Raw genomic sequence first — 19096 nt, 5'->3', positions numbered from 1 at the left:
AACGAGAGACATGTGCACAAAAATAACTACCCACAAACACATGTCTTTCAATTGTTAATGGGTTAGTTATTTTTTGCTGACATGTCTCTTATTTATTGGATTTTGATACTGTTGATATGGTATCATTTGATACCAAATACCCTCTCCTAAGAAATTATCATACTAAATAGATAGTCATATGTTAAATAACTATTCTAAATTTAAATACATGATTTGATACTATTTCAAAAAAAATATATCTTAAATTTTCTCATTAAAGGGGCAGCACATGCCTTGCATGTGCAACCCTTATTAGTAAAATATAAAAAGAGCCAATAGGCTTAGGAATAGTGTTTTGGTTTAGTCAAGTTTTTTGACTCATTTTAATGCTACTAAAAAACTTTTCATACTTATTCAAGGCATTTGGCCAATCTAGTGGGATGGATTTCTTTCTTCTCAAGTAGACCAATTTGTTTTTGTTTTATTTTATAATATATTATCTATATATAAAAAGAGTGAATGCCTTGAAGTTATAGTATTTTTGGTTTGTTCAACTTGACCTATTTCACCAGTTTTTTTTTTTTTTTGAATGCGTAAAGTTACAGTAGTTTTGCTACATTATTTTTGGTTTGTTCAATTTCCAATGTTTCACAAAATTATAAATATTAACACAACAAATTGGCACAATATTTTTACAATTGCTAGGTGTTAATTTTATATAAGTCAAAATAAAATAATAAAATATCATATTGGAACCAACCAAAACTAAAAATAAAGTTATTATACAAAAAAAAGTGCTAAATTCACAACATTTTTCACAACACCTTCATAACAAACTATAAGTGGTAAATTGTTATTGGTTCTGGTCTAAAATTGCTAATGAAATTACTTTTTTGCCTACTAATAACAACCTACTAATAATTTGTTATGAAAATGTTGTTGGCATAACATTTCTTTTGTAAAAATTTTAAGATATTTTGTTGTCATCACAATATTTTCAAAACTGTTAAAATATCAATTTTTTACAAGTCAAAATAAAATATAAAAAGAGCCAATAGGCTTATGAATAGTGTTAAGAATAGTGATTTGGTTTAGTCAATTTTTTGGACTCATTCTAATACTATTAAAAAACCTTTTATACTTATTCAAGGCATTTCGCCAATTCGGTGAGATGAATTTTTTTTCATCTCAAGTACAACAATTTATTTTTGTTTCGTTTTATATTATATTATCTACGTATAAAAGGAGTGAATGCCTTGAAGCTATAGTAGTTTTGGTTTGTTCTACTTGCATTGTTTCACCAGCCACTTTTTTCTTTGAATGCGTAAATTTACAATAGTTTTGCTACATTGTTTTTGGTTTGTTCAATTTGCAATATTTCATAAAATTATAAATATTAACACAACAAATTGGCACAATATTTTCATAATTTTTGAGGTGTTAATTTCTTATAGGTCAAAAGAAAATAATAAAATATCATATTGGAATCAACCACAACTAAAAATAAAGTTATTATGCAAAAAAAGTAGTACATCCACTATATTCTTCACAACACTTTCATAACAAATCATAGGTGGTAAATTGTTATTGGCTCTAATTTAAACTTGCTAATGAAATTACTTTTTCTGCCCACTAATAGCAACCTTCTATTTATAATTTGTTATGAAAATGTTGTAAACATAACTTTTTTTTTATGAAAATTTTAAGACATCTTGTTGTCATCACAATATTTTCAAAACTATTGAGCTATCATTTCTTAATAAGTCAAAATAAAATATAAAAAGAGCCAATAGGCTTAGGAATAGTGTTTTGGTCTAGTCAATTTTGGAATATTCTAATGCTACAAAAAAACCTTTCATACTTTTTTTTTTAGAGTAAATGGCAGAAAAACCTTTCATACTTATTCAAGGCATTTGGTCAATATGGTGAGATGGATTTTTTTTTTTCATCTGATGTACATTGATCTATTTTTGTTTTGTTTTATATTATATTATCTATATATAAAGAGAGCGAATGCCTTGAAGCTATAGTATTTTTGGTTTGTTCAACTTACACTGTTTCACCAGTCGCTTTTTTTTAATGCGTAAAGCTACATTAGTTTTTCTGCATTATTTTTGGTTTGTTCAATTCGCAATATTTCACAAAATAATAAAATCTTAACACAACAAATTGATACAATATTTTCACAATTGTTGAAGTGTTAATTTTTTATAGATCAAAATAAAATAATAAAATATTATATTGGAACCAACCACAACTAAAAATAAAGTTATTGTGCAAAAAAAATGTTACATCCACAATATCTTTCACAATACTTTCATAACAAACTATAGGTGGTAAATTGTTATTGATTCTAATTTAAACCTGTTAATGAAATTACTGTTTTGCCCACCAATAACAACCTACTACTTATAATTTGTTATGAAAATGTCGTGGATATAACATTTATTTTGTGAAAACTTTAAGACATCTTGTTGTCGTCACAATTTTTTTTCAAAATTACTGAGCTATCAATTCATTATAAAAGTATTATGAAAATGTTGTGCCCTTTGGTTGTGTCACTATTTCACATACAATATTCTTAGGTTGACTTTTTGTATTCTTTTAGTTTTACACACCAAAAAAAAAAATGATAAAATCACTTTTCATCCTTCATGTTTAGGGCAATTGTAGGCAATTTACAATTCCTCCTTTAACTTTAAAATGAAGCAAATTTTTCCTTAATATTTTGAAAATGAGCAATTATTTGTCATATTGTGATTCTCTCAGTTAAACCCTAATGAAATCTTATGATTCTTAAAATATTTTATTGTATAATGTCTAAAATACTCCCGCTAAATTTTAACCTAAAATTTTTTTTTCACATATTTTGAGTTTTAGATACGGTAGTAATGCTTGAAAAGTTGGAATGATAATATAAAGTGTTTTATTTATTATTTAAAGAATATTGATTTTTTAGGTTTAAATTTTCGAGACATATATTATCTAATGGAAAATTTGATGACACATACCTTTTGTTATCCTTATTTTTATCTTAGCAAAACTCAATTACTTATTGTTGGAAGACGATGATATTCCTTATCATTAATTCTTAGAAGTTTTTATTGAGTGGATATATTGCCTTTAGCAAATAGGTACTAAAAAACTATTATAGTAAAATAGATCTTATATGTTATGTAGCTATCCTGACTTTGTGTGTGATCAAAATTCTTATACAATTGAGATTAACTTTTTATGACATAATTATCAAAATCCTTAAATTTTTTTTATTATTAATGTAAATTTCTATATACTTTAAAAATCAAATGATTTATATCTTTGTTCTGTGATATAAATAAAATTTAGAATTGACCTTAATCACTACTCTTATTGCACGGCAAGCACGTGCAAGCCCTAACTAGTATTCCATAAAAAAATCAATTAAATGACATCATTTCCCAAAAAAATTTATTTGAATACTCTATTAAATTAACAACTGTAAACCATAATGTCACATAAACTAGTAGGAAAGCAAATATGCTAATCTTCCAAAACCTTTCTTATTCCTTATGCCTATATACTGTAAAGTTAATGCAAATTATTATATAGGGAAAGCTAAAAAGAGAAGAGTTAAAAATGTACGAATACAATAATACAATATAAATACTAGCTAGCAATATACTTATTACAGTAACATTTACTAAGTAACTAATATTAAGGTAATCTCTGCAAATATAGCTAGGCTATTCTTGCAAACCTCAAGAACATTGTTCAAAACTCATCCTCAGACATAGAAAGAACCTTAGCTATAATCGGGCGTGCTCTGCACATGGCTTCCAATGCCATAGCTTTGGGCATGGTGAGCCCATTACCTTCAACCATGTCGACTTCTTCTTTACTAATCCTTTCCCACTCAAAGCATTGAATTAATGATCCCAATGTCAAGCCCACTGTACGTTGGGCAAGGATTGCCCCAGGACAGGCCCTCCTTCCTAATCCAAATGGCATTAACTTGTTTACGTTATTCTCTCCACTTTCAAATCTCTCAGGCTTAAAACTAGTTGCATCATCCCATATATTAGGGTCTCTATGTATGGCCCATGCATTAACCAATAACATTGTCTCACGTGGAATATGATGTCCTCCAATGGTACAATCTTCAGAGGACATGTGGGGTAAAAGCAATGGGGCTGCAGGATACAATCTAAGAGTCTCCAAGATTATATTTTGTAAATAGTGCAATTTAGTGACATCCGATTCATTGATTAATTTTTCTTTTCCAATTTGATTATCCAACTCAGCCCTAGCCTTCTTCAACACTTGAGAATGATTAAGCAAATTGGACATTGCCCACTCTAATGTCACAGCCGATGTGTCAGTCCCAGCAACTAACAAGACCTGCTTATTATACATTCAATAAGTGATTAAAATCATGACAATAATTTAAAAGTAGGAAAGATTGCAAATTACACCCTAAAATTTGGGTGTATTTAGATTTTACACTCTGAATATTCAGAATTTGAATTTTACCTCCTAAAGTTGGGGGTGTTTGGATTTTACACCTAATGTTTTAAAATTTGGATTTTACCCCTTAAATTTTAGAGGTATTTGGATTTTACTCCTTAAAGTTTGTGGGTGTTTGAATTTTACACCCTGAAGTTTCAAAATTTGAGGTATAAAATTCAAACTCCCCTAAACTTTATAGTGTAAAATCTAAATTTTGAAACATTAAGGTGTAAAATTCAAACACTCTTAAACTTCATGAGGTAAATTCTAAATTTTGATGTAAAATCACGCCTAGAATTTTATTGATAGCTAATATTTATTTTAGAGATTCATAAATCACGCCAAGAATTTTAAAGGAAAAATTGATTGCTAGCTAATATTTATTTTTACTGGTATTCTGACAAAGGATATCCTAATAAAATATCACTGAATCAAAAGGTTGAGATATTGTTGGGGTTCTTTCTAAATTTCTATCACTATCAAGTCATCAGCACAGCCAAGTAGGCTCCACTGCAATAGATAGTCGTGCTAGATAGCAAAAGTAGGGTAATATTTATTGGCCTGGTCTTTTCGTCTGGTGCGTACGGAAGAGCACTAGACAAAAGACTTACTCCAACTTTAGCTTACCTCTAGAATCTAGATGGTAAAAATCAAAATTTATATTTGTGAAAAAGAACAATAAAAAATAAAATAATTAATATGATATGATTAAAGATTAATGAGTATCACAAAATTTTATTTTGTGAATCACTTATAACTCTCTGTACTGTTATATATAAAATTAGAGTCTCAACCTTGCAAGAGGATCCTGTTCTAAAAAAAATACAGAAATTGTGAGAAGAATATAATTACATAAACAACTTCCTGATTAGAAATCAAGACTACAAGGTTGACTTGCGGTTGACTTCAAATTCGTGTTATAAATGTTTTATTCTAACTTGTCAAATAAACAACTGGGTCAGATTTGGTTATATGATTACCGAATTTCCAATATATATCGTCTTTAACAATCTTGAGTATTGATGTTATCAGCTTTTTAATTAGCATCTAGTTCCAAGAAGAAGAAGTAAAGAGAAATGAGCTACACATACCAGTATAAGCCCTTTGATAATTTGATCCGTGTAGTATTCGGGCTGTGATTCTTGCAAAGAAAGCAGATGATCGATCATAGTGTTCCCCTTCTCTTCCTTACTCCTCTTCTCATCAATAAGACCTTGCAAGAATGCATCTGTCTTGTCGGCCAGTTTCATCAATCTTTTCTCCAAACCCCCATGATCAATCCACCGCAACAAGGGCACAAACTCTTGTGGATTTGAGGCCCCTGCTGACCCTGCTAGCTCTTTCATTAACCCCCTGAATTTCCTTGCTTCTTCCTCGTCTTTCATGTCCTCCCCGTAGTATCTCTTTCCTGCCACCATTCTCATTATGATGTTAAATGTCAGCTCTGAGAACATTGATTTCAATTCTACCTTAGCAAAACCTTGGCACGAGTTTCGTGATAGCTTGCGTAGCAAGTGCTTGACTTCATCTCTTCGGATTCCTAGAAATATGTTGAGACGATTTGTTGAGAAGATTTCTAAGGCACTGATGCGGCGAAGGTTGCGCCAATGGTCTCCATAAGAAGCTGCTACCACGGTGGTGTGGTTGTAGCCAACATGCTTGGCGACTAGGAAGCGAGGACGGTTGGCTAAAATGATGTCGTTCTTGGTAAAGCATTCTTCAACTGCAGATGGGGATGATACAATAACCACGAGTTGGGACCCAAATTGTAGAGAGAAGATGTTACCATATTTTTGTGAAAAGCGGTGGAAAGTACGATGGAGTGGTTTCTTAATGAGATGGAGATGGCCTAGAATTGGTAGAGAAGGTGGGCTTGGTGGGAGGTGTTTGTGTTTTGTTCTTGATTGGAGCAAGAACTTGAAAGCTACTGCAAGGAGGAGAAGAAGAGAGAGGGATGAGTATAGCAACATGTCTTCCATGTTTGATTTGTTGTTTTTGATGTGATGCTATGTGACAATCTGTTGGAAGATTATATGGATTAATGGGGGGCTGCAATTTGGGGCTATGCCGCAAGAATTTGACTTAAAGCTTATCTACTCCTTCCTCCTAAGTCCTGGTCCTGAATTTTTATATATATTTTAATTTATATTTTAATCCTCTCTCACTTTCCGCTGATACTCAATGGACTGGCTCTTACAGGCGCATACCTTTTTTGACCAAGTTCTTTTCTTTTCTAGTATAGTAACCAGCGTGAGTAATTTTATCACCATATAAAAAAATTCTCAATTTTTACCAAAATTATCTTATATTATAGGTTGCAAACGCAGGTTCATCCGGATCTAAACAGGTTCAAACGGAGCAAAAATATTTTGATAATACTTCTTTTTATTACCCTTAGGTTTAAAAAAGAATTCATTGCTTGAAACAATCATATGAATTTAAAAAGCAGAAATTTCAAAATCCACATCCTTAGATTAATCACACGTAATTAATTTTCAAAATCAAGGTTTTCAATAGTTGAAAAATCAGATCCAGAAGGAGCATCAGATTTAGCATATTCTTCTTCTAGTCACAAGATTACAATGATTAACAAGGATAGTAGTACAAGGCTTGAAAGCTAGTCCTAGTTCTAGTTACAAGTTTTGTGTAATCAGTGAGATATTCTGAACTAAAGGAAGTCCTAGAGAGAATTTAAAGGAAATTCTAGAAGAAAATTTTGAGTTTTATAATAAGGGACAACCCCCTTATATTAGTAAATAAAACAATGAATAGTACAAATTGAATAGTGACTTTTTACCATTCATATCAGGACCCATAAGGGGCATCAGGAGCGTAATTTGCGAAAGGAATCAAGTCAGCTTTTGAGACCGAAAGTAGTTTGGCTGGTAGTGCCAAAAGTAGTCAATAAAAGAATCATTGTCATCATGGAAAGCAGCAGTAAATATTTTTGCTCTTGAGTAAATATTGTAACATCAGTAGCCGTTGTGCAGGCCAGACAAATATGGGAATCAACAGGCTCTTAGGTCAGGAGTATTTTCATCATATTCTTCATCATGCCCAAACCAATCTTCTTCAGAATTTCTGCTCTCAGCCTCCTTCTCTTCTTCAATCTTTTTCTTGAGAAGGACATATAAATCATCTTTACTTAAATTATCAATATCCGAGGCCTGTGAAGAAAAGGGAGCCTTAGAAGTAGATTGGGCACTAGAGATTAGATGCTGGGAGGTGGCCGTAAACATTGTCTAGGATTTGGGAATATATATATATATATATATATGTATGTATGTATGTATGTATGTATGTATATTGTCGAATACAATCTATGTGGCCCAATTAATTGAAAGCAAAGAACGGAGGAAATTGTGAAAAGTCAAGGCCAAGAAGGACATTTAAACTACTTCTTTGGAAGATAGCGTGGCTGCAGATAGTCCCAACTAAATGTGACCCGCAAAAAAGGGATGGAAACTTTAGTTCATCTTAAAAAAAAAATAAAAAAAAAGTCCCTTTCACCTTGTGTAATTAGTAGAAACTAACTTATTCAGCAACAAAATAAATAAATAAATCAGTAGAAAGTAGAAACTAACTTGCAAGTACCAATAGAGGAAGAAAGAAAATTTATATGTTCACAACTATTTGTTATAATATGATATAGATGACAACAATTAAGGGGCGGCAAAAATCTACGGCAGTATTCGCTTTGGTTCAGGAGTTCAAATGAACCCCTGAGCTTGCAAATATATATACATTGCAAATAAAATTACAATTAATTAAAATTTTTTATCAAATCTACAAGTGTAGTGACTAAATTTAAATGTGTTTTTAATTAATTTGTTATTTGTAAGTGGGATTTGGGACATGGTTTAGTCAATCAAGTTAGTAAATGTTAACACTAAAAGGCAATTAAACAATTAGACAATGGGGGATTCTAAATAAATAAATAAAATTAGACAAGAGATGGGAGAAGAGAGTGATTAAGTGAAGACAAAAATAAATATTAACATAACAAAATTTTTTTTAATAGAATTACAAAGACCAATAGTTGTCAAAATTGAGTTGAATTGTTAAATAAAAGAATTGTACAGAGTAAAGACATAAACTAATTGATAAAAATATTCTAAGTAATAATAATTAAATTTCACTTTATAACAATAATTAATATTTTTATTGTATTTTTATTTTTTTGATCTGAGATCAAAATCTCACTCTAACGTAATCTAAGTGTGTATGTGTGTGAGGTTTCCTTTTAAAAACTTGAACCCCAGTTCTTACCCCCAACCCCACCCTCAGAAGAATTTATACTTATAAAGTGACCATTATGCCAATGTTGCGCAATAATATTGTATTTAGAAACAATAGATTATATGCAAAATTTAATCTTAACAATCATAATTAGTATGTTCATTATATGAAGAAACAATATACCAAATTAACTTATAGTTTATCTTTTACTATTTTCTTAGTACTATGGACAAATTTGTAATAAAACCATGTAGACCATAGAATTCATCTCCTATTCGAGATTCATCTTTTTATTGACCTCGTAGAAAAAATTGTTGGAGCTTCCACAGAAAGAAATTGAACAATGAGACAAACTAAGAAAGAAGCTCTTGACCCTTTGCTCTTAAGTAAAGAAATTAATAAAATATACCTCTACCACCTATTGTTTTACGACTATGCAGATAGTGAGATTAACACAGGCAACATTTGGGACCCTCTCAGCCCCGTGTGAAAGTGAATTTTCATGCATCTAATGGCAAGGAGAAATCATGTGGAGTAGCAGTGGGCAAAAATTATAAAAGATGATCAATTTTTGCTTGTAAAGCCATAACAAGACCAAAGCCCCCTACGTAGCTAAAGCAAAAGCAGCTAAACTAGCAGCAGCAAAGGCAACAAAGTTGGGGTACAAACACGTGCTATGCAAAGGAGATGCTTCCAACTTGATATTCTTCAACTACAGAAACCTACTTCTCTTTCTCATCACTGAGTGATTAAACATATTATAAATAAAAGCTTATTGATTTTTAACTCTTTTGATGAGTGGTTTGTAAACCTTATTTTTCGAAAAGCTAATTTCATTGCCCATAATATTTCCAAATGGACTCTTTGGCATGGTTTTTAAACCCGAACCGTTCAATGAATCGTAAATGAAAGAGATTCAAGGTTTTTAAGATCAGACCAAGGTCTGATGACGTCATAATTAATTTAATAATTATTTAAATATAAATAAATACATTAAATTAGTATAAATAAAAAATTTAACTAAAATAATCCAATTAAATATAAATATCTATATTTCAAATATATATTTTCATATCATAACTTTTACAAGACAAATAAGAAATATCAAATCTTAAGCAAATTTAAATATAATATCTATTTATTTATTTATATATTGATTAGCTAAACTTGTAATAATAATAATAATAATAATAATAATAATAATAATAATAATAATTAGAAAGACACTTAAATAAAATAAAATAAATTATTTAATAATTTTAAATTGAAATAATTATTTAATAATTATTATATACTTAAATATAAATATTAATTATAATTAGAGCAATAATAGCACCATAACATTTTATACAAATTTTGTCATAGTTTTCCACGTAATGAAATGTGAGTGGTAGAGATGTAGACCCATAATTATTTTTTTGTGTAAATGCACTTTTAGTCCCTACATTTTGAGACTTTTTCTATTTTGGTCCCTACATTTTATTTTTACCATTTTTAGTCCATAAACCAATTAACGCATGACATTTAAGTCCTTACCGTCATTCAACTAACAGAAAATGCTGACGTGGCTAACGGCACAGTAAAATAATAATTAAAAAATCTATTTTGTGTTAAAAAATTACCACGTCAGCATATAAATTAGTTTTAAATTAAATAAAAAAAATTAAAAACAAAAAATTGAATATGAACATCAACAACCACAAACCCAAAATCAAGAACATAAACATCAAACCCAGAATCAAGAATATGAACACTAAAGAACAACACCACAACAAATAAAAACAAACCTCTAAAATTCCGCACCCAAAACGCATGACACCACAAACAACAATTCATAAACCCAAACTTCAAGAACAAAATTTAGCAATGAAAACAAATAAACTGCCTCAAAAAAACCTAAATTCCCAAATCTGAGAAAGTAACCCCCACCTGCTACTCTCGACGATCACGATCACGAGGACGAGGCTGGCGAGCACGACCAGGGTTTGAATTTGAGCTTAAAGCTCGCTCAGCAGCGAGAGGAGCACAAGGAAGGCAAAGGAGAAGGTGGAGATTCGGTCGCTGATGGTGCTAATAGCAGTAGATCGAGTTACCAATCTACTAGCAGTATCCGCAAGATCGATTTGGTGTCGTCCGATGCGATCTACGATCTGCAGTGCATTGTGAAGAGGATGATCGCCCCCGATTACTTGCGGGAGTGTATTCAAGTGTTCGACAACATTCGGAAGTCAGCAGTGGACGTGAGCTTCCGGCGGCTCGGGATCGAGAAGCTGAGCATCGGTGACGTGCAGAGGCTGGAGTGGGATCAACTCGAAGCGAAGATCCGACATTGGATTCGGGCCGCGAAGGTTTGCATTAGGGTTTTGTTTGCGAGCGAGAAGAAGCTCTACAAGCAGTTTTTCGAGAACTTGGGAACTAATATCGACGGCGCATGCTTCGTCGAGACCGTGAAAGGTCCGGCGATTCAACTGTTCAATCTCTTTGAAGCGATCAGCATCAGCCGCCGATCACCGAAGAAGCTGTTCAAGATTCTGGAGTTACACGACGCTTTGATGGTTTTGATTCTAGACATCGATATCGTGTTCTTGATTCTGGGTATTGCTAAAATTTGTTCCTAAAGTTTGGGTTTGTGAATTGTTGTTTGTGGTGTTGCGTTTTGGGTGTGGAATTTTAGAGGTTTATTTTTATGTGTTGTGGTGTTGTTCTTTGGTGTTCATGTTCTTGATTCTAGGTATATTGTTGTTGATGTTCATATTCAATTTTTTGTTTTTAATTTTTTTTTATTTAATTTAAAATTAATATACACTGACGTGACAATTTTTAATAATAAAATAGATTTTTTAATTATTATTTTACTGTGCTGTTAGTCACGTTAGCATTTTCTGTTAGTTGGTTGACAATAAAGACTTAAATATCACATGTTAATTGGTTTAGAAATTAAAAATAATAAAAATAAAATTTAAGAACCGAAATAAAAAAATCCCAAAATATAAAAATTAAAAGTGCATTTACGTTTTTTTTTTTTATTATTACTCAAACTTTGCCACGTCCCAAATTGTTGCAAAAAAGTGTATAAAATATTGTGATACTGGTACTACATTACTCTTAAAAGTATTTAAAATATTTAAAGCACTTATCAAGGCACGTCACATCATGTTGGGCAGGTCAGAAAAGATCTAAATATATGGCTGAAATTTTTTTCCTTTTATTAAAAAATTAAAACTTTCATCAGTTCCCATGTTAGTCACCACGTGAGGGACTAAGGAATTCAAAGTGAGTAAAAAAGTAGCAAAAGTCTAAAGAAAGAAAGAGAAACACGTAGCTCCATCAACGGAAAAAAAAGAGAAGAAAAAAAGAAAAAGAAAAGAAAGAAGAAGCAGCAGCAGTAGAAGACGAAGGCGTGATCGGCAACCTGCAAGTTGCTGCTTCAAGTCTTCAACTAGGCGCAGATCCTGCTCCTGCTTCGTTGTATTCTTCTCTCTGAGGAACTTGTTTTCTGTTCTCTGTTCTTTTTCTTTTTTTTCCTCACAAATCCCTTTGTTCAAGATCTGAAATTATCAGATCTCCTCCCAATCTTTGTTCTTCTTGTGTTTGTTCATTTCTTCTAGATCTGACCATAGCTTCGTACCGGTGTACTAGCTAAAATTCGCCAAAAAAGCTGAAACAAAAAAAAACCGTTCGAAGCTCAAAAACCGGTCACGGTTCTCAGAACCGTACGGTCTGACCACGGTTCACATGGGTCTCTATTTTTTCTCTTATTAAACGGTTCTTGATGTTAAAAAAATCACAAAATTAAGAAGTTTACGGTTTTTTCGATCGAACCGTATGGTGCAGTCGGGTTTCAAAACTACGCTCTTTGGTTTGAGCTTGTGGAAATGATTCTCATCTCTTCTATATATGACTTTATAGATACCCATTTTGGCTAATATGGACCCAAACGCCCAAATGCAAGAAAAGCCCAAACTAGCCCCAAAGAAGTAAAACTTTAAGAGAAAAATGATTTAAAACCCTTAATTTAATTAATTTATCTTTATTCCTAAAACATAAAAATAATTTTTCTTTTTTTTCTGAGAAACAAACACACATACACAAAACCTATCATCAATGTTTAAAAAAGCTAAACCGTGTTCCTTTCAAAAAGAAAAAAGAAAAAGCTAAACCATGTTTTGTAAAACTTCCTAATACCCTATCTACACAATCAAAACTACCTTAAGTTCCTATTAAAAAAAAAAACTTATTTAAAAAAAGTCATATGTTTTCTTCTCACAACAGTGCGCCTCTCAACCCCTTGGGTTTCCGCCGTCGTTTTCCTAGATAAGCTATCATTATTCCCTCTTCATCTCTTTTCTTTTTCAAAAAATTTGTTAGCCCTCTTTTTCCTCGCTATCTGTTCTTGTAGGTAAGTTGTCTTTTTTTATTAAGTCCTTTTAATTCCAGCACGTTTTTCATCATTATATCCCAAATCTCTATACTCCTTTGCATGCTTGAGGCGTGACCTTGCTTGCACTGAGTCAACTTGTTTCTAAGTGGTCACTTAGTATTACTTTAACTTATATTCCTTTTACTTCCCCTAAACTCTTTTCTGTCTTCTTCTTCTTCATACTTTCTTTGTCCTTATCAAGAACACCTTTTTTCTAACCTTCTTTCTTTTCAGTGTTCATAAGTAGACATGGCAAATCGGGCCGGTCAAGTCAGGTTTAGGTCAGGTAAATCAAGTTGCAGGTTAAATGGGTAACTGGTCAAAAAACAGGTCATTTTAAGCGGGTTAAAAAGAGGTTCGGGTCAATCGAGTTTCGAGTCGGGTTGGGTTGACCTGTATTTTTCACATGAATTTTTTTTTAATAAAGAAAACAACATGTATTTTTCATTTAGAAAGTTATGCAATAAATTACTTGATGTAAAATGCATTATTTTGAATTCACTATTTAAATCAAGAATGAACTCAATTAAACTTATTAATCTTTATTCAATAATTTTAAAATTATACAAATCCTAACATTACTATCTAAAACAAAATAACACAAAGATAAGTAAAACAAATACACATGTTTTATTTCTACTCAATATCAACATTCGAGAATATAAAACAAAATTACAAATGACTTATTTGATAGCTCATTTGATAAAGAATAAAAACATTGAAGAAATTTACAATCTTAAAAATTAATTTTATAATCTATTATCAATTGTGGTTAGCACTCTATTTCAATCTGAGATTTACATTAAAGTTTGATTGCCTACTTATTTATACATGGTCTTTTTTATGAATATCATATCATAGTTAAGTAACACACACTATAGGAAATATCATAATTTATTTTGCAAAGCCATTTATTTTAGAAATAAATTGTTAAAAAATAGGACTAAGCATTCATAATTTATTCTAATTTGATACTTTAGCTTCACTATTTTCACGTTTGTGAATGTTTCTCACACATGTCTATAATTTTAAATCTATATTTTTAACTCTACTGTAATCATATTATCTTGGCATGTGCTTTGTTATTTGATATCTAAAATATTTTACTCATTACAGAATTTTCAACTATTTATCTTTCAGTTAATTTGTATGCAGTTATGTAAATGTATCAATTGTTTCCTTAAAGCTCACAATAAACAATAAAACTACTATTGTCTTAATTTTACTTTTATTTTTACCAAAAAAAAAAAGTTTTAAAAAAGTGATTCACGTTCGAGTCAAGTTGTAGGTCAGGTGGGGTTGACCCACAAAAAACACGGGTCGAGTAATGGGTTAACTTGTTTTTGCTTCGGGTCAAAAATATCAAGTCCGGGTCTGGTATTTTTTGGATCAGGTCAGGTTAAGTCAGAAAATTCTGACCCATTTTGCCATGTCTATTCATAAGAGTGTCTAATGAGTGTTGTACTACACTATTCTCTCCGTGCATGCAACCTTCTTTAAACCTTACCTTGATTTCACAATGGATGATAATATAGCTCCTAGAGAAGTTGTATGGACTGATAGTAGCGACTCTGATATTAGCTTGGATTTGTTCACTGAAGAACTAGAGTCAGACCTCCTACCTAGTGAAGAGGAAGAAGTTTTGTTTGCAAGACATGGGCTTGTGGTAGAACCTGATCTTGAGGATTTAGTGATCCAAAGAGATTTATAGTGCTGCTGTGCGATTGGCTTCCTGTTAGACTATAAAAAGTTCTTGTTTTGCGCCTGCAACATCTAATTAACTCTGCATGGATGTTGGAAAATTTAGACCCCGGTTGATATAATTAACAAGTTTTAAACTAAAGTTGTTAATTAGATTTATTATGAATAAATCTTGTTAAAACAAACAAACATCAATATCATGTCAAAATCATGCATAGTGAAAAATTAAATAAGACAAGATATGATGACCCAAGAAAACTAATGAAACAAACTAGTTTCACAGTGAAAAACCTGAGGGGAAATCTTCTCGAAAAACAATTCACTATAGTAAAGAGAAGTTTCAGATCCAGTACAAAACTTTTGTCCCTAGACTTTGCAATTCCCGTAGATGAATTTACAGTAGAAACCTTCTACCGCTTCAGAACCTCTAAACTCTTCAATATATGAACACCACCTTTTTGCACAGATCCCAGTACATGACTAACCAAAGATGTACGGCTCTTAATACGTGACTAACTCACCAACTTGAAAAAGATGTTGGCTACAAAGTTATTCACTTCATCAAAAATGAAGATCAAGAAGCACTTGGTCACAAAACCCTAAGGCGCAAAAACATAGTAGCTTCTTTCAGAGTGAATAAGACACTCGGTCACTTGTTGCATATGTTCTCCTTGTATTCTCTTATGTGTCGGCCTTTAAAATAAGTTTTATATATGTCTAGGGTTGTGAGAAAAGAAATCCTACATATACATGTTAGCATGGACTAAAAATCAGATCTAAAAATTTGAATTTCGTAATTCTCGATAGATACATCTGTCAAGCAGCTGTCGAGACCTCGATAGATAGTATCTATCGTGACCTGTCGAGACTCATTAAACCTCGATAGATATTACCTGTCAAGAGCTGTCGGGAATCTGTCCAACTTTAATGAACAACCCTTTTTCACTTGTTTCTTGGTCCAATTTTCATGGCTTTAATACTTGACTTAAACAACATGTTTCTTGAAATATTTAAACTTATCCTAGATCTACCCAATTACAAGTAAAATGCGTTTTGTCAAAAGATTAGCCAATTACATAAAATATGTCATTAACAATCTTCCCCTTTGGCAATCTATGAAAAAACCACAACATACAAATGAACATATGAGAGAAGTCATAAATCACTCAACTCATACTCACTTGTTGAATATAATAAAATCTATCATAACATAAACTCTTAAAAAATTTTGCAAGAAGAAAGTTTATGCAATGAAGATTTTGACAACCTGTATTTTTGAAACACTTTAAACAAAACTCATCACTGCATTTTAGTGTGAAACAGAGATAAAAGATTGTATACAATAAAGAAACATGTGTATAAAGATAGAAAAGAAACAACACATGTAGAGGAAGGTGAGAAGAAAATACATCATATATATATATATATATATATATATATATATATATATATATATATATATATATATCTCAAAGATAAGCACAATGTATGTAGATATGATCACAAGATCGGTGTACAAGAAGGAGGTAAGCACTCTCCTTAATATATATATATATATATATCTCAAAGATAAGCACAATATATGTAGACATGATTACAAGACCGGTGTACAAGAAGAAGGAGGTAAGCACTCCCCCTAACAAGATGAAACACAGCTATCCCTTACAAAGGCATGTATTTCTCCCCCTAACATGTAGAATCTTAAAAAGAAATCACATATTCTCCACAATTTCTCCCCATTTTTGTTATGATTGACAAATGGTACAAGAACCTAGAAAACTTCACCTGAAAAATATAAAGATGATCAAGGGGGTACAAAGAATCCATATAAATGCATGAATGTAATGAAACAAGATGTTATGAATGACAAAATAATAGAAAGATGCAAAACATGTAAAAAACAATACATGCAAGAGGATCTTGATAGATCGAGAAGTTGTCGAGCAACTATTGAGTAGAAGCCAACCTCGATGGATCGAGAATCAGTCGAGGATCTATCGGCCAGTAGAAAATTTCTCAATGGATCAAGATTGCGTTAACATATATTAAGACAAGAAGAAAAAGGGGCTCGATAGATAGCAATCTGTCGAGAGCTGTCGAGAAGCTATCAAGATAGACAAAAATAGTTTTTCAAAAAAGAGAAAAACACAGACATGAATGCAATCAATCACGCTACCCAACCAAAGATCCAAACAACATGTTAAGTTCTCAAAAACATCTCTTAATAAGAAAAATGTCAAGCATTTAGATCCAACACACACACACTAAACAAGTCTAACCAATTTTATATTTCAAAAACAAGTTAAGATAGTTTAGTGAGCATACATTAACACATGTATCCCTTGTAATGGCCAAATCACATTGTACCTGCACATGTATCAAAAATAACAAAGAATATTGTGTGTTGTGTATGAAAAACATCACAAGATTGCATGAGTGTCTACATGTTATGACGATTTTAGATATGAGAAAATCACTTTAACTCACACACAATTATAACTGCTTGATGGGGACTATCATATTTGAGGTATATCATATAACTCCCACATCTTCTAGAAGATACGCTTGCAATCATATATAAAGCATTTTTATTCTTTTTGCTTTTATTTTTCTTTGCATATTTTCTTTTATGTATACCATGCATGGACATATAAGAGAGAGAAAATAAATACCCAATTATGTTAAGTTTTTGACATTGCACATTTGTTATGCCGAAGCATACAAGTGTCATTTCATGATTGGAGGGCAACAGTGGTGAGATGGTTATTTATGCCTTTCTCTTAAGATTTTTTAGCTATTTCCATCAAAAAGAGAGATACGAGTATTAAGTGCAAGAGAATACTTAATCTTACTCACCACAAACATGAGCCACAAAGGTCACTTGCTTAGTTGTGCATAGAGATGCTCATCTAAGCTACAAAAGATACAAAGTTTAGAAAACTCTATTTCAATGGCCATCCAAGGTACACAAGTACCAATGTACACAGACACACACTGTTTTTGTTTTTTTGTTTTTTTTTTGATTTTTCTCTTGTTATTTTGAAAAACAAATAAAATAAAAACTAAACAACCAAACAAAAATAGACAAATAACATGAAAGTATGAAGATAGATGCAGATGCATGAAAGCATGATTCCAAAAGCAAATAAGAAATCAAGTAAAGAGAGTCCTACTTTAGATAGAAAGAATTAAAGTAGAGGACAAATAGATTAGACAATTAAGTCTGAGGCTCCTTTCTCACCCGTACAGCACGAGTCTTTGGCCGTGAAGATGAAAAGACATGTGTCCTAATATGTCTACTAAATGATATAGAAAAATTAAAATTCTCCTGAAATTGAGTTAAAAAACTCAAAACTTTTAATAAATCTCCAAACAAAGGTGTAGGTTCTTGAGAGGAAACCTGTGACAAACATGAGATCTAACATAGGATTTACAATTAGGACGAATGTGTCCAAAAACACCACAATAGTGACAAACATGAGATCTAACAAAGGATTTACAATTAGCCAAATCAGTTTTAGATGTCATACCTTTATCACCTTTCTCAAATTGGGGCATAAAGACAGCCTTTGATTTAAAAGTCGTGGAAGAGGAGGGCTCGGAGAAAACAGCATATCCCAAGCCAATCTTATCAAAACTAGACTTTTGAGCACTTAATATCTCATCAAGCTTTACATTAGACATCCTTTCTATTTGAGTTCTAGCTTGGCTAAGCTCAATCTTGAGATTCTTGACCTTCTCTTCTAATGAGGTGTTCTTCACAGAATGAGTCTCAACTAACCTTGTAGTCTTATCTAGTTTGATTAACAGATCAACTTTTTCAGTTTTTATCTCATTAAGCTCTTTTCTACAACGATGAGAAGTATTTCAAATTTTATAAATTTAGTGCAAATCTTATCATAGGCTTCTTGAAGGGTCATCTTCTTGGGTACTCCATCTTCAAAAAAATCCTCACTGTCACTAGTACTCTCTATAATCACCTTATCGGTTGTGATAACAAAAGCCATAAAGTGACCACATTCATCCATATACTCATCGGAAGAGTCATCCTCAGTATCACTCATGGTAATAACCAACCCTTTATCTTTTGAATTCTTAGTCTTTTCCTTCATAAAATAGTTTGGACACTCTATCCTCATATGACCAAAACCTTTGCACTCATGGCACTGGATAAAAGGGTTTCTCATTCTTACCCTTCCTAGAGGATTTAGATTTCCTAGAAAGTTTGTTCTTATCATTTTTCCTAAATTGAAGAAGCTTGATAATATCATT

The 19096-nt window shown here is 31.7% G+C and overlaps 1 protein-coding gene across 1 annotated transcript; it reads right to left on the bottom strand.

The window, feature by feature from the left end:
• Positions 1 to 3494: 3494 nt before the first annotated feature.
• Positions 3495 to 6566, bottom strand: LOC142611418 (cytochrome P450 81E8-like). The gene is made up of 2 exons (XM_075783537.1): positions 5556 to 6566; positions 3495 to 4356 (listed from the first exon to the last, which is right to left on the bottom strand). Exons 1-2 carry the CDS (start codon positions 6441 to 6443, stop codon positions 3730 to 3732), a joined length of 1515 nt encoding a protein of 504 aa, XP_075639652.1. The 5' UTR covers positions 6444 to 6566; the 3' UTR covers positions 3495 to 3729.
• Positions 6567 to 19096: the final 12530 nt, after the last annotated feature.

The sequence above is a fragment of the Castanea sativa genome, chromosome 9, assembly GCF_040712315.1.
Source record: "Castanea sativa cultivar Marrone di Chiusa Pesio chromosome 9, ASM4071231v1".
Classification (NCBI taxonomy): Eukaryota; Viridiplantae; Streptophyta; class Magnoliopsida; order Fagales; family Fagaceae; genus Castanea; species Castanea sativa.
The sequence above is the reverse complement of the archived record's forward strand: the minus strand, read 5'-3'. Positions and strand labels throughout refer to the sequence as shown.

Excerpts from the sequence above, each read along its gene's own strand:
- LOC142611418 (XM_075783537.1), bottom strand. The coding sequence starts at position 6,443 with ATGGAAGACATGTTGCTATACTCATCCCTCTCTCTTCTTCTCCTCCTT. Across the intron at positions 4,357-5,555 it reads TTATCAAAGGGCTTATACTG|GTCTTGTTAGTTGCTGGGAC; the intron begins GTATGTGTAGCT and ends TATAATAAGCAG.